This window comes from Herpailurus yagouaroundi, unplaced genomic scaffold (genome assembly GCF_014898765.1).
Source record: "Herpailurus yagouaroundi ecotype Mexico unplaced genomic scaffold, PumYag 160, whole genome shotgun sequence".
Taxonomy (NCBI): Eukaryota; Metazoa; Chordata; class Mammalia; order Carnivora; family Felidae; genus Herpailurus; species Herpailurus yagouaroundi.
Window position 1 is genome coordinate 44731037 of NW_024412401.1, and position 16634 is coordinate 44747670.

Below are 16634 nucleotides of genomic sequence, written 5' to 3' on the forward strand. Positions count from 1 at the left end.
CACTGGGAGATTTCTTGGTCTCTTTTCCACTGGGAGATTTCTTGGTCTCTTTTCCACTGGGAGATTTCTTGGTCTCTTTTCTCATAGAATGTTCCGCCTTTATCCTAGATTCTATGTGGGATCAAACGAATCTGGGGATTCTTTTAATTTATTGGCTCTAAACATGGTGCAGGATCCAAGGGAGATGCTTGGAGTCAAGGTCAGAAGTGAAGCCTGAGCTCTCAGTGAAGCCTTCGGAGGATAAAGCTGTTTAGATCAGGTCAAAAGCTGCCCCAACACCCTGATAATACACCTGGTTGTTCCTGTGATAGGAAGTAAACGGAACTGGGAGAGGGCGGTGAGATGTTACTGGGAGAAAAGAGGCCTCCGTGCCTTATGTAAGTCGTGTTCCAAATACACGCTTCTGAATAAGTGATGGGTAGTCTATATCGCAGTTCCCAGGCACTGCATGGCATCACCATGTCAAGAAAGTCCCTTTAGACTCCTCCAAGCCTGCCTGTCTCTGACTTCACTTAGACTTCTCTGAGGCCCTGAAGGGCTAGGATTCCTGAGAAACGAATTTGGGTCCCAGAAATATCTACATTCAGGAAAAGAGGAAAAATGCTACTAAGATGGCTCCCCAAGGTAAACCAATCTTCCAAAATTAATGAATTGATGGAATCATCACTTTGTTTCTAAAATAATCCAGGAATGCAATTTCTTCACTTCTGTTGCAGATAGAAGTTAAAAAAAAAAAAAAAAAAAAGACTGAGGGCACCCACATACCTTGACAAAAGCAAAACTTTCCATTGATTCTCCTGATTTTCTCCCCTATCTTACAAGCTTAGCTTTGAATCCTTGGAGAAGCTGGAGGTCAGTGGAACAACATGGCAAAACGGAGAGACACTGGTGTTGAAGTTGGGAGACCCTGGATCCAGTTCCCACTCTGCCTCTGACCAGCTTTGTGACTTGTGACAAGTTACTGACCTTCTCCATCTGGGTTTCGTCTTGTATGATGCACGTGTGCAGAACCATTATGTACGACAGACAGGCTGCTTCAGAAGCTGGTGACCTATTTGTCACCATCAGGAGAACCCCGAAGCCTGATTGGCCACTTGGTGGGCCTAAGGACTAGTGTTTGTCTAATGTTTTCAGATGTCATGAGGCTCTCTCAATAGGTGTCACTTCATATGGTGACCAATGACAATCCAATCAAGGAGATATCTCCATCCCCATTGTTAAAGACCGGATGGGAGAACAAAGTCCCTTGGCCAAGCTCATGGCACAGCGATCAGAGGTGAAAAACTTCACCCCAGACCTGGCTGATGCCACGTACAGTGCCTCACCAGGACACGGGCTGCTCCTCTGTCAGGAGGAGATTCCCGAACCAGGGAGCCGACTGGCACATGGTTTCTAGATCCCTTCTGATTCTAAGAGTCCGTGCTTCTCTCAATATAATGAGGGGGATGGAGTAAACCAACAACGTTAAAAAGAGTCTGTGCTCTCAAATGAAATCTCCTGTAGAAGGCCAAAATATGAAATAGATAATTGCTTCCACCCAGATGTCCATCAAGTGACAAACAGATAATAAAATAGAATATACCCATATAACGGAATATTATTTGGCCGTAAAAAGGAATAAGGACTGATACATGCCACAACATGGGTGAACTTTGAAAACATGCTAAGTGAAAGAAACCAGACACAAAAGACTGCACACTGCATGATTCTACTTATATGACGTGTCTGGAATAGGTCGATCCGGAGACAGAGAGTAGGTTGGGGGAGGTAGGAATGAGGAGTGGCTGCTTCATGGGTACAGGGTTTCCTTTAGGGGTTGACATTTTGGAAGCAGTTAGATAGGGGTGGTGGTTGCATAACACCGTGACTGTACTAAGTGCCATGGAATTTAAATAGTTAATTTTATGCTATGTGAATTTCACCTCCATATATGGGTGTATACGCACAGATATATGATATTTCCAGAGTCCCACCCCATCAGCCTCCCCCTTCGCATGTCCCTACAATGCCTCCAAAGAACCCTAATGTGTAAATCAGAATCACTTCATATTACAAAATGTTGTCATAGTTCAGACAGCTATTTTATTCCTTCAGGGGCCAAAGGTATTTTTCCTTAATCCAACAAATAAATATGCCTGGGCCAGTAATATCTTGCTACTCAGAAATGGAACCTTCCATTGGCAAACAGCTCCAATGTCCACAGTGGTCCCGTAGCTTCAGTTTTAGGATACGTAACTCAGAATTCTACTCTAAGTATACCCAGAAAGATAACAATAGCTAAGCTTTATTTTTTGGTGTTTTCTTCTCATATTTTAGTAGATTGTTTTATTTTGAGTGGTGAGCTAAGCATGATTAAGTGGCTACTCTGAATAGTTTTTCATGTTGTTTCATTTAAATGCCATTTTATAGAAAAGGACACTGATAATTTTTTCATTATAAAATTTTATAATTTTATAGAAAAGGACACAGCTCTGCAACAATCCTGAGGTCAGAACTTAAAGCTCATCCCTTCGAGCTCAGGAGAAAGCCTCCAGCTAGGCCAGGAAGGGTACGTGCAGTCACCAGCTCCTGTGCCCAAGGAAGGCACGAGGGCCACTTTCAGTCCCACCAGGAAAGTGACCCCAGCCTGTCAGCCCCTGAGGTGTGTGAAGATGCCTGATGCATGGACACACGTCCCCTCGGCACCTTCCCAGAGAAGTTGAGAGGCACGAAGAGGTCAGGACCTCTATCTACCATTTCTCCTCAGCGTATATGGGGACAGTGAAGACCCACCTCAGTGGTCGCGCTGACAACATGTGCTCAAGGACGAAGTATCGAGGGACACTGCAGACCCTCGTTTGCTAAAGAGTTGTAGGGAAAGGCTAGAAAATCATCTGTTTTTAAAGGTTTAGGTCATGGACGCCTGGGTGGCTCAGCCGGTTGAGCGTCCGACTTCAGCTCAGGTCACGATCTTCGCGGCTTGTGAGTTCGAACCCCGCATCCGGCTCTGTGCTGACAGCGTGGAGGCTGCAGCCTGCTTTGGATTCTGTGTCTCCCTCTCTCTCTGCCCCTCCCCTCCTCACATCCTGTCTCTCTCTCTCTCTCTCAAAAATAAATAAACGTTAAAAAAATAATAAAAATAAATTAATTTAAAAAAATAAAGGTTTAGGTCAGATCCTATTTAAACACAAGACACTCTGGTTTCTAAAGCTCCCTCCCATCCTAGAAGTCTCTGTGACATCATTTTATGCACAGTGACACGGTGTCTGATTTGGACACATATGATTCAGCATTACTACACTGGGCATTTTCTGTGGGCATAAGTATGGTGCTTTTTCAAGTTATTCTGAAACATTTCTACACAGAGGTGTTGAGGATAATTTTAGCCTTTTTTATCTGCATGGTAAAGTTACCAAAATGGTAATAATAATTCTTTACATACAAATGCACTTTACGGATTACAAAGTACTTTCAGGGACGATCATTACTGTGTTTTTTTTTTTTAAAGGTGAAATTTAGGAAAATTATCAGTAAATGACATTTGGCTTATTCATATACCCTCTTATATTCTAGGTAAGAAAAGAGGGAGAGGAAAGATTTATATTAGAATTGAGGTCAGGTTCTAGAAATTTTACCTATTCCTGGTTATCAATTTTTAAAAGAGCCAGTGCTCCTTCAGTTAAAACAAGGTTCTGCTACTTATGATTGGTAAGCTGCAAATGTCTTGCCCAACCTTCCTGTGGTCCCGTGCCCCATCGCTATTAAATTTTAGTTGTGCAGCTCACAGAGATGATCCAGAATGCCAGGTGTGGGTAAACAAAACTAAACAAAACGGAACACAAAAAAACTGAAACAACAAGAAGAAAGCTAATCACGTTTCAATATCACTTAATGTGAAAATACAGTGATGCTTTTATATCTTTTCCTGTTTTTCATGGCCACACAATGGCCCCTGGATTTGTTCACACACACACACACACACACACACACACACACACACACACACACAAATCAGGCTGCTAATGTGTCAAGGTCATCTTCAAAGAGCTGTACCGGCGTGCCATACTGACGTGGATAGCCACTGAAACCTCCCCACAGTGCCACACAATCTCCCAAGACCTAACCTCTATCAGGGAGATCGATAACCCTTAGAGAGTAGATGTTCAAGGAATGAGTTTATTGCAATTAATCTGACCAAACTGCAATCCACCTGCTGCCTTTCCTTCGGGATGGCGGAAGAAAGCAGTCACGTGCTCATACGAATGGACACGTTACCCATGGTGTTGGGGCCACACCCAGGATGCGGCAGAGCTGACAGGCCACCACTTTGAAGCTCTAATTGGCCGAAGCCACACCCGGCGGGACCGGCCCTCCGAACTGCAGGTGAATGTTCTCGGCCAGGTCTTGCCAACAATGGCAATCTGTGCTTCCCACGGAGAAGAACGCCCCAGAGGAACACTCAACCGAGCAGGCACCATCCAGCCTGACTCAGAATATGACAAATGCTCCTACAGAGTGACATTTCCTGCCAGGCAGTGGCACTCAACCTTGACTGCACGGTAGAATCACCTAGGGAACCTAAAATACTTCTGTGGCCAGCCCTCCAGCCCAGGCTCATTAAAATCGGCGTCTCTAGAAGCGGGGGCCCTCACACTGGTATTTATGAAAGCTCTCCAGATGGTTCTAACATGCAGCCAAGGGAGAAGCACCAGTGCAGAATATTCTAGCACTGTCTGGGCTTGAGCCCAGCTGGTGAGGTGCTGCAGGAGAGGAACTCGCAAAACACCACTTGCTTAGGAAAGGGAAGTCCATGCTCCCTGAGGTCTCGAGCCACAGCTGACAAGTGCTTTATTTGTCTGCGGGCATTTAGGTCAAGCTGATTTGTTGGGGGGACAAGGAGGGCTTTGATTTTTTTGCCTAAAACAAGCATGACGATATTTACTTTGCGAGAGCCAGGAATTTGATAAAAACAAAACAAAATACCCAAATGAGATGCTGTTCATTTCTGGGGTGATTCCGGGGAGGGAGGGGTGGGGCACATACTCTTACCAATGCCCCAACTGGGGTAACGCACCCTGGAGCCAGTGGGATGGAAAAGAACAGTAACTGTAAAGAATACAGAACTCCCAGAACTTCAAGTGGCCCTGCAAACGTTGAAACCAAAAACCTATCCTGCAAGAGTATAAACATCAGGAAGAAAGTGAAAAGGGAAACGATTTTTATCACGTCCAAGCAACCTATGGCCCTCTCCTTGGTTTTGTTTCACTCTCTCCCTATGTTTGGGCATTTCCAAGAAAAGTTCTACGTGAACAGTGGTGGGTGAGAGGAGATTCCACCTCAGGGGAAAGTGGGTTCGTAGAAGAGACTTTCCAGATTCAAATAACAGTCAGCTAAAAATTCATCAGCTGAATCCCAAACGTTGGATTCATATACAAGTCTCCATCTCCTGATTGCAAGTCACTATATTTGGAGGCTGATGTCCACAAATGAAAATGTGATGGGTGAGATTGTTTAATGTGTAAATCGCACTCCAATGTTACAATGTTCTAAGGGAACTTAGCTGCTTGGGACGCTGCCAGCAGAGTTGATAGAAATGAATGATATAAAAAATATACTCACTGGTTCTCTCTTTTCTTCTTAAGTGGGTCCATCAGGCGTAGTGTGTCTCTGATCACGGCCACCTTCACTTCTTCATCGACAAGGCTGGGGACATTTTCAAAGACCCCCGGAGAAAGCTTGAATGGGTAAGGATTCAGTGTTACAGTGGAGAGTGATTCAGTACCAAGTACCTATTAGCACTGGCTCCAGTGGTTGTACTGTTAGGCTTTGCTTATGTTCATCTACAGAAGGTAACTTTTTAAAGACTCCCTTTATGTTACTTTTACAGTGTCAGTTTCCTTTAACAAATCAACAAAATATGTAAAGCAGAAATACATACATACATAAGGAGCACTATGTCTTTCTAGTTATCAAAATCATACGTGCTCGCTGTAGAAAACTTGGAAATATAGAAGGGGTTAAGAAAATAAAAGAAATCCACATACTCCCCCCAAAACACAATATTAGTATTTGGTGTGTTTCCTTCCAGTCTTTTTTTATGCACTAACCACTGTTGAATGTGCTATTTATGTTAGTGATTCGAGTATGTCGACATGGCTAAATCATATTCCTAGAATTTCAATTAGTTCATCTCCTGAGGCTAACTAATTAGTTCACGTCAAAACTGATGGAAAGGTTCAGCTGCCTCTATGTCTGCAGACCTTAAAAATTGGAAGAATGGCATGCTGAGAAGTTACCAGGGGTCGGAGAGGTCTTATATTTATAGACTCTGTTCAGAGCTCCACAAAACTGAAACTATTTAGACTGGAACAGAAGTTCACTGTGCAAATCTGAGAATGCTGAACCTTGTTTAGCCGAGTGAACAGCATGAGAGGGCACGTGCAGTTGTATGGCAATATATTCAACGAGGCGTTCAAAATACTTACTTCTTGCTCATGTTCGATTCTCATGCTGGGATTTGCATTCACTTCCAGGAGAATAGGCTTCAGATTTTTCATCAGAAGGATGTCAAAGCCTAGAATCTGGGTAGGATACACATAATTCAAGATTACTCCCTCTAGCTACAATTTCTTTTCAGGAATCAGTATGGTGTTAGGGTCATTAAGGTGACAATAAGTTCAAACTTGGCCCCCAACCTGAGCCTTGACCCTGGCTTCTCTTGTCCATGGCCCCTCTGCCCCTGGGTGTTCTTGTCAGGCTAAATGGACAGCAGAAAATTTCACAGGAACCTTGATGATGGGATGAGTTCTCCTGGTGCATTTCGGCAATATCGGTGACCTCTTTCTTCCTTAACAGGTTTTTTATTATGTTGAGGATCAGTAGTGCCCATCAATTTCTCCCTCTCCATCTGCTCTCCTCTATTAAGCTGCTTCTTAGCTAGATCTCTGAAAACCCAAGGCTACCTTTCATAACCTCAGATGTCCATCAGTATCACTTAAGGAGCCCTTTCAAAACCACCACATATCCCCCAGCTCACACCTACAAGTCAGAATCTTTCAGAGTAGAACCCAGGCAAACTAGTTTTGAAAAACAGTGCCCCCCTGCTCCCCACCCCAGTGATTTTGAAAGACGCTCCTTAGCTAAGGAAAGGGAATATTTATTAGGCACCAATTACTCCACGATGCACCAATTATTCATAATCTCGTTTAGTCCTCGTGATGGTGTGTTTGAAGGAAGGATCCTGCTCTCCATTTTCCAAAAGCAGAAACTGAGTCTCACAAAGGCCAATGGATTTCCCCAAGCTCGCCTAGTGAGTAAGTGACAGAGTTGGATTTCATACCCACAGAAGGCTGGCTCCAGAATTTGTGGGATCCAGTGCAGGATGAAAACACGGTGGGGAGGGGGAGACTTGTTCAAAAAGTACTGACAATTTCATGATGGTGGCAGCAGAGCATTAAACCAAGCACGGAGCCCTTCTGAGCACAGAGTGCTGTGTCACTGCACAGACCCACACACAAGGCTAACCCCAACACCATGTGTCCTTGACACCCTCCCTTCCATCCAGCGTGCTGCTTTAGGTGAGGCTTCGTCTTTGGCTTCCTCCAGTTCCTCACAAGCCCTAGGATGGGGTAAGCTACCCTGTGCATCTTTCCCTCTGCCTGAAACAACCCTTCACCTGCAATAACATCTCCCGATCCTCAAAATCACTGGTTCTAATTAGATTCAGACTCAAACCACAAGGACGTCAGATTCTCGGGAGGACTCTCCTTATCTCTCTAGGAGGTGATAAGGTAGAAAGCTTCTGACATAATTGACACAGTCCCAAAGTTTCAAAAAATAAAGTGGAGAATAAAGGAGAGAAAAAGAAAAAGATACAGCTGTATCCTCTCCTCTGTGGATCAAGCAGAAAAGATGAAGGGAAACCCATTTACTTGTCTATATAGAATGTGCATTAGTCAGACGGTAATTATCCAACTGTAGCCTCATTCTTATTAATGAAATCAGAGCCCGAATGACCATTTTTGGGGGTAATTCAGGATGAGGTTATTCTTCAGTGAAGGGCAATGAGGATGAGAAGTTGGAAAAAGTCACCCTTGCTCTATTTTTCTTTCCCTGGTCATGAAAAGAAAGGAATGGAAATTCAGTAGAAAATGTTACATGCATTATAGATCCACTTAATAATATATGGCAAGTGGCTATGAGTGATGAGGCCTTTAGAAGACTCTGGTGACATCATCAGTCTAACTGCAGACCGGGGCTGAGGCATGTGGTGTTGATGAGGCTACAGAGAACAGCGGGCTGTGGTGCCTGCATTTATCATCCTTAGTCATCAGCTGCTTTCTGCTACATCTTAGAAGCTTGGACTCGCTCTTTCTCAGCTTGGTGGGCTCTTTCAGTTCAATGAACAGTGGTTTCCTGAAAATAAAGCTATAGGAAAGCTGGAGAAGGCAAAACCTCAACAGCCATACTGATCTGCACCCACCAATGGCATGGTATTTTCTAGAACCTAAACTTGGGTGAATGTCGTTGAATATGTAGGGTCTTGTACAGAAATGCTTTGGAGTCAGAAATAACTTGGCTCCAATCCTACCTCTGTTTCTCGCACTAGCTAGACAACTCTAGGTGCAGTGCATAGCCTCTCTGAACTTCATATACCTCATGAAAAATGAGAGCTGATGATAGCTACCTTGCAGAGTAGCTGATGATGGAAGCAAAAAGCACCTATGACTAGGCTCATCATGTAGGAGGTACTCAATATATGACAGTTCCCTTTGCAGTTTCCTACCGATCCCACCAACAAGAAATGGCATTATGTGGCTTTAGAGTCCAGAAGAGCTCATTTCAAATCCTAGCTCTGCCTTTAATGTGCATAACTATGGGCAAGTTACTTAGCAACTCTAAGCCCCAGTTTCTTCATCTGTAAAATGGGAATAAGAATAGTACTTACCTTAGTTCATTAATTCAAAAAAATATTTATTGAGTGCTTTCCTATATCCCAGGAACTATTCTACCTTCTAGAAATATAGCAGTGGACTAGACGAGGTCCCTGACCCCATGGAGCTTACAATCCAATAAATAGTGGGGAGCCAAGACCAAATAAAGATAATGCAATGTAAAATATTTTGCACAGTGCCTGAAACATAGTAAGTATTTAATAAAGGTCATTATTATATTTTTTTCATGAATTCAAGGAAATATAGACTTTCTTTTCAAAAGTTCAATGAAATATGTAGCACCAGTGGATCTCAATAAACAGAATAACGGAACTGGGAGGAGCTTAGAGTTGATCTTGTCATAAAATTCTGGAATAGAGCTGGAAAAAAATCAGGAATTTGGTCCAGTGTTTTCCAAAATGGGGTTCTTTTCTGGGGAAGCACTGGGGAGGCTAGATCAAAGCCACTTTTACCTATCTCATATACTGGATCCCCAGAGAAGAAAGCTTTATATATATATACATATATGTGTGTGTGTGTGTGTGTGTGTGTGTATAAAATATAATGTATAATATATATAATATGCATATATAAATAAAGCTTTCTTCTCTGGGGATCCATATATACATATATATACATGTACATATATATATATACACATATATATATACACATATATATGTGTATATATATATATATATACATGTATATATATATTTTAAACTCCGAATTTAGTCTAACAGCCACTTTATGCAGATCATAAAAGCAGCTTAGAAAGGAGAAAACCTCCCTCCAGTTTGGTGGCAGAGCAAGAATTGTCAAAAGGAGAGAGAGAACTTTTCAGTCACATGATACTCTGCCCTCATGCAAGCAATTATGTGTTGCACACCTCCTACTCGAGGGGTACCCTGGGGATTCAAAGTTATCTGTCTTTCAGCCCTTTTAGAAGCTTCCAAAACAACCTGGGAAGAAAAGGATCCTGCACCATTACTTGTAAACTCATGCCAAGGTCCAAGCTACGTTCCAATGAGGGGGGATTCTCTCTTGAACCCTAGAACTACACACCCATCTGTATCCAGAGTAGTCCCAACTGGGAGGTCCCAGAGTCCTCAAATTCAACATATCCAAACTCAGTATCACTATCCAAACTCACTAGCCTCTAAAATGGTCTCAATGACCCCCACCTCGTGGCAATCATGCCCTTGTGTAATCCCTTTCCTTTGAGTGTGAGCTGCACCTAGTGACTTATTTCTAAAAAACAGCATAGGGCAGAAATGATGGGATGTCACTTTCAATATCAGATCATAAGAAGACCAGGGCTTCCATCTTGGAAGGCCTTCTCTTATTCTCTTGCTCACACACTCTGAGGGAAGCTGGCTGCTACGTTGTGGACTGCCCTCCTGGAGGCACAGGTGACAAGGAACTAATGTCTCCAGCCAACAGCCAGGGGGTGCTGAGGCCTACCCCCAGGCTTCTTCCCCAGTCAGGCCTTGAGGTGACTATAGTCATTGCAGCCTTGTAGGAGACTGAACCAGAGGGAGTCCCCGAAGCCTAGATTCCCGATCCACACACACTGAATGATAATAAATGTTTGTGAGTTTAAGCCGCTAAACTATTACTTTGGGAGTAATTTATTACACAGCCAATTGATCATTAATACAGCACCTTTCTCTAAAATCGACTTTGCCTCCTGTATTCCTTATCCACCCAATTACACAAGTTAAAACTTTCTCCTTCATCTTTTACATCTAGCTGCTCCCCAACTCGTGTACATTCTGCCTCCTGAAGAGCTTTCCAGAGCTGGCCCATCCTCACCGCTCCTGGCCTAGATCAGGTCTGCACCAGCTCTCACCTGGACTAATTTAATAGCTTTCCCATTCATTTCCCTGCTTTCGATCTCACACATCTAGTTCACCTGGCACAAGGGGCTGCCAGAGTAATTTTTCTAAAATGCAAACAGAGTATTAGCATTCCTCTGCCTAAAATCCCTGCCTGCAGAATGAAGGCCTAGGTCCACGGCATGTCCTACAAATTCCTCTATGACCTGACATCTGTCTCACATTCCAGCCTTATTTCCTCTCCCTCCCCCCCTGCACATCTTGGGCTGTAATTGTGCTGAACTATTAGTAGTTCTAGGATGCTTTACTGCTTTCTCCTTTATACTCTTCTGCCTGGAAGACAACTTTACTGATGAAATATTTACTGAGCACCTACTAAATACTCAGTACTATTCTAGGCCCTGAGGATAAACCAGTGAACAAGACAAATGAGTGTGATATGGTAGGTGGAGGGGAGGGTTGGTGGTTTAGAAGGATAACTAGGGAAGGTCTTGTCATCCCATCGTCTTCTGGCTTCCACAGTTTCTGATCAGAATAACTTTTTGGTTATTCTTTGTTCCTCTGAACATAAGATTTTTTTTTTTATCACTGGCTTTCCACAATTTGATTCTGTTAAGCTTTGATGTGTTTGTGTGTGTGTGTGTGTGTGTGTGTGTGTGTGTGTGTCCTCCTTGGAGTTTCTTGAGCTTCTTGGATTGCAGATTTCTAGTTTTTTCTCAAATTTGGAAATCTGGGGCTATTTCTCCAAAAAAAAAAAAAAAAGTCTTTCTGCATCTTCTTTGTCTCTTCTGCTCAGGGAGCTCCAATTATACACATGTTGATATTGTACCAGAGATAAGCGAGGGTCTGTTCACTTATTTTTCCTGTCATTTTCTCTATTCTATTGCTGTGTCTTCAAGTTCACTGATCCATTTCTTCTGCAGTGTCTAATCTGCTAATCTCATTCAGTGAATTTTTCATTTCATATTTTGTATCTTTCTCTTCTGAAAGTTCATGTGGTTCTTTTTAATAGCTTCCATCTCTCTTCTTCATTAAGCTCATATTTCCCTTTAAAATGTCGTGCATAGTTATAACAGCTGTTGTAACATCCTTCCCCTACTAGTTTCATTGTTGCTGGTAACTCTGGGTCTGTTTGTATTGGTTTCCTCCCTTGGTATGGATTGCCTTACCTGCTCTGTGGAATGCCTGGATGCTGAATGCTGGATGGGAATGGATGCTGGACACTGTGAACATTACAATGCTGAGTGTCTAGGTTTTGTTTTTTAAAAAGTGCTAGGCTTTTTTGGCAGTTATTTGCAGATTAGTTTGATACCTCCAAGGCCTAATTTTTACGTTTATTTATTTATTTTGAGGGGGAGGTGGAGGGCAGAGAGAAAGGGAGAGAGAAAATCCCAAGCAGGGTCCATGCTGTCAGCATGGAGCCCGTTGCAGGATTTGAATCCATGAACCGTGAGATCACGACCTAGGCCGAAATTAAGAGTAGATGTTTAACCAACTGAGCCACTCACGTGCCCCCAAGGCCTATTGTTTAAACTTCACTAGGGTAGGTCTAGAGCAACTTTCATTCCAGGGAAGAGTCAGTCCATTAAGGCATAACTTCTCCGGAACCTCCACTGAATGCTCCTGATGACCACCAAGGATGAGCCACACTGGCTACTAGGAGTATAAACATCTCTCCCTGCTCTGTGTGGGCACCGGAAGTTGTTTCGCTTATCAGTTCACCGGTCACTCTTTGCCCAGCTTGACTGACCCACACTCCACACGTGGTGGCCTAGCACTCAGTAACAACACAGGGGTCTCTGCAGGTTCTGGAGCCCATTCCCTGCTCAGCTCCCTCCTTTTCAGAATTCTGTCCACAGAATTCCAGATACCTCAGCCTTCCCCAACTTTGATCTCCAACTCTTCAGCTCATTGAGGTCACAGGGCTTGGTTCAGGCTCCTCCCCGCATCCATATCCAGGAGATTGCTCCCAGACAGGAAGTTGTGGCAACCGTAGGACTCACCTCAGTTCCATCCCCCACTTCCTCAGGGATCACAGTGCTGAGATGTCTGTTGTCCAAAATCTGAAACCACTTATTTCATGCACATTGTCCAGCTTTCTAGTCATTTTCAAAAGGCTGTTAAGTCCAGATTTGTTGTTCCATCATGACCAGAAGCAAAAGCCTCGAGAGGGGATGCATGAATAGGGACTGAATGAAGTAAGTGGGTAAGTCATTTGAAGAGCTAAGGGAGAGCATTCCAGGCAGAGGGAGCAGCAAGAGCAAAGGTCACTTTTGAACAACAGCAAGGGGTGAGCAAGAGGGACAGTGGTAGGCGATGAGGTCAGATAGAAAGACAAGGGACAGGTCATGTCACATCTTGTAGGCCATGGTAAGGAGCCAGGACTTTCAAGTGCAACGAGAAAGCCGTTGGAGAGTTTGCACAAGGGAAGTAATTTGATCTGGCATGTTCTGAAAGCATCACTCTGGCTACGGTGAGAAAAATAGGCCATAAGCAGCAAGGGTGGGAAACAGGACATCAATTAGGAGGCTACGGAGGTGGTACAAGTGCAAGGTGACCCCTGCCTGGACTGGGATGGCAGCAGTGGAGCTGGTCAGACGTGGTTACATTTAGGATCTATCTGCAAGCGTTGCTTGTGTATTAGATCTAGGGAGGAGAGGAAAAGAAGAAAGCAGGATGGTTCAGGTTTTCCGTTTGTGGAACTGATCGGACGTCGTGCATTTACCGAAATAGGAAAACAGTGGGAGACGAGGTTTGGGAGGGAATTCAAGAGTTTGATTTTGGACATGTTGGATGTGAAAGTCCCACTAGATGTCTGGGTGAAAAAAAATGAAAGGGGGCAGCTGGATATACCAGCCTGGAGCTCAGGAGAGGTCAAGACTGGAGATAAAAATTCAGGAGTTGGGGCGCCTGGGTGGCGCAGTCGGTTAAGCGTCCGACTTCAGCCAGGTCACGATCTCGCGGTCCGTGAGTTCGAGCCCCGCGTCAGGCTCTGGGCTGATGGCTCAGAGCCTGGAGCCTGTTTCCGATTCTGTGTCTCCCTCTCTCTCTGCCCCTCCCCCGTTCATGCTCTGTCTCTGTCTGTCCCAAAAATAAATAAACGTTGAAAAAAAAAATTAAAATAAATAAATAAATAAATAAATAAAAAAAATTCAGGAGTCAAGAGCACATAGCTGGTACCTAAAGCCACGGGGCTAAGTGAGGTATTTAGAGAGTGGTTGTACATCAAAGAACTTTCCAGGCACTGAGTCCTGGGAATCCCCAACACTGAAGGTCCAGAGGAGGGGCATAGAAGCAGCGGCCAGTGAGGTGGAAGGGAAAGCAGGTCACTATGGGGACCCTTGCCCCTTTCTGCTTGGCAAATTCTTCTCCATGCTTAAGCTCCAGCTAAAACGGCTCCTCCTCTGGGAAGCCCTCCCTGATTGGGCCAGGCAAAGTTAATTACTCCTTTCTCTGCGACAGGCCCTCTTACAGGATTTACGGCAAAGAAAGGTTAACTTGCAAGCTCACCAGCTAGAGTGGCTGGAAAAAGGAGCCGCTATTAGCTCAAACCCAGGGCGTCTGAGAGCAAACCCCAAGCCCTCGTGTGGCCTTAAGGCTGCTTCTTATCTCCTTCCTATGGGGTGCCTGGGGCTGAAGGCGAGCAGGAGGTCAAGAGGACAGAGAAGAAAGAGAAACGCGTTAGCATTTAGGAAAGGTGTCTCCTCCAGACATCTAAGGGAAAGGATCATGAGCCGAGGAGAGAATTAGACACAGAGCTAAAGGAAGATTCAGACCAAGCAACAGGATTGGGAAAGAATGTTTTTGAAAGCTGAGCGGAAAACCTTTCCTCTGCATGTGTTTTTCTGCCACATGAATCATCTACCCCCAGATGGACCTTACTGCTGAAGCCAGAGTCACACTGCTGCCCCCAAGAAGACTCTAATGGGGATGTGTTGTGGCGGCGGAGGTGGGGGGGTGGGTAGCAGTGTGGCTGGGCGATGACGGGGGCCGGGCTGGAATGACAGGGTTGCCGTGTTCCCTAGGCAACAGATTACAGGAAACCTGCCCACAGCCTGAGCTGTGCCAACAGCTGCTCCGGGCCACCACAGTTTCCCAAGTAGTTATTGTGGCTATGATTGGAAAGGGGGCACAATCACATGTTTAAGATAAACGTAATGTGGTTGGCTAGAGTCTATGTCCTGGAATGCTGCAGTGTGGGCCGGGCCCAGGCTACAGGCAAAGGGGGCTTCACGACAAAGAAATAATTTATTATACCTGCACAGCACATTACAGTTTGCAAAGTCCTTTGTACTCTTTATCTCGTGTGGGGCGGACAACAGCACTGTAAGGAGGGTGAGGAAACCGAGGCACAGAGAAGTTAAGTGACTTATGTAAGATCACACAGCAACTCGATAGCAGAACCATACCTTCTCCCTAAATCTCTGGGTTTCAGATCACTTCAGGTATTTGAAACCCAAACTAACAAGTGTTTTACCAAGTGATAAGAATAAAGTAACTAAGAGAGGCCCCCAAGGGAAAAAGAACAGTCTTTTCTCAATCACTGTGAATCTGAAATGCAGGGTAAACCAAATTTCAAACACCTAACACTTTATGCCTTGTCGAAGTTTCTCACCTATAATACTTCACGCTACCCCTAAGAAGGCAGGTGGGGAGGTGAGTGTAGGCGATTCAGACAGGGAGACAGCGGCCCAGGGTGGTGAAGAAGCTTGCCCAAGGTCACATAGCTGGAAAGAGGAAGAGCTTCTCCTTTGGAATGTTACTTCCAGCCCAGGGCTCATCCCCTGGCCCCCAGGTCTGGAAGCATTTAGTGTGGTCAAGCAATGGAAAACAGATATGGGGCCTGTGGTTCCGTTTGTTAGACGTGATCTGTCCAAACCAGTGGCTCCCTCCCTGTCTGCCCTCCAATTCCTCACAGTGTGGGCCCCTGGTTCCACCCCAATGACTGCCCCGTGCGTCCTGTCCACAGCAGGATAGGCAGCGAACAACCACCCTGGCCCCTCCCCGCTGCACGCTCACTGTGCCAGGGCTGTGTGGCTTGGCTGTGCATGCTGGGCCCACATGATACTCCTGGAATAGCTGTCACCGTCAAACAGATGTGACCACATGGTCCCCTGGGATGCCCCCTGGATGCCTCCACGTTGCAACTATCTCCTGCCCCCAATCTTCTCATGGCTTGGGATAAGACGCGTTTTCTCTATTCCTATCTCTAAATCCTGCCCACGTACCCTTTCTAATGCGTTAAGCTGCCTACCGGATGGCTGAGCTGGGCATCCCACCTGGGACCCAAAGCCTGAGGTCCAAGTGCCTAAGGACAGATCTTCAGATGACAGCCATCCCCTCCTGGAACTGATCGCTGCCTGAATTGCCCTCCAAAGGGTCCCACCAGCCTGCCTGGAAACCCTGCTGACCAGTGCCCAGCCCCAGGGGCTCTCTGTTTGGCCTCTCTGTTTGGCACCTGCACCTGGGGACCAGCCCCCTCTCTTGCTATTGAATTAACAGCCCATCCGTTAGAGACGCTGCCCCACCGCGTCTCCTCTCCTTGCTCCACACCACCCGCTGCTCTCCCGCCTTAGACGGAGGACGAGGAACAGCCCAGACAAATAGTGTGTATTTACACTGGCATCTACAGCAATACACAGGAAACAGCCCCAACACCCCACCTCAACATGCAGTGGAAGAGAATGTTGAAAAAGACTGTATACTTTATAGCAGCGTTTTTATAAATCTCAAAACCAAGCAAAATGAAACAATATACTGTTCAGGGATACATTCGTGCATCACAAAAGGATTTTTAAAAACAAGGGGATGATATGCATGAAATTCCGGATAACGTGAGCCCGGGGGTGGGTAGGAAAATGGGATCGGGACAAGCACAGTAGTT

At 45.0% G+C, this 16634-nt stretch overlaps 1 protein-coding gene across 13 annotated transcripts in view; it reads right to left on the bottom strand.

Annotated features, from left to right (window-relative positions):
• TTLL11 (tubulin tyrosine ligase like 11) overlaps positions 1-16634 on the bottom strand; it is a 245870-nt gene that overhangs the window by 125351 nt on the left and 103885 nt on the right. For 12 of the 13 annotated variants that reach the window (XM_040482200.1, XM_040482196.1, XM_040482190.1 and 9 more), the window contains 2 exons: positions 6465-6560; positions 5599-5714 (listed from right to left, as the gene is read on the bottom strand). In XM_040482200.1, coding sequence (XP_040338134.1) covers positions 5599-5714; positions 6465-6560 — 212 coding nt within the window. Of the gene's footprint in view, positions 1-5598; positions 5715-6296; positions 6378-6464; positions 6561-16634 lie in introns of those variants that run through there. The other variant, XM_040482201.1, reaches the window with a different exon arrangement.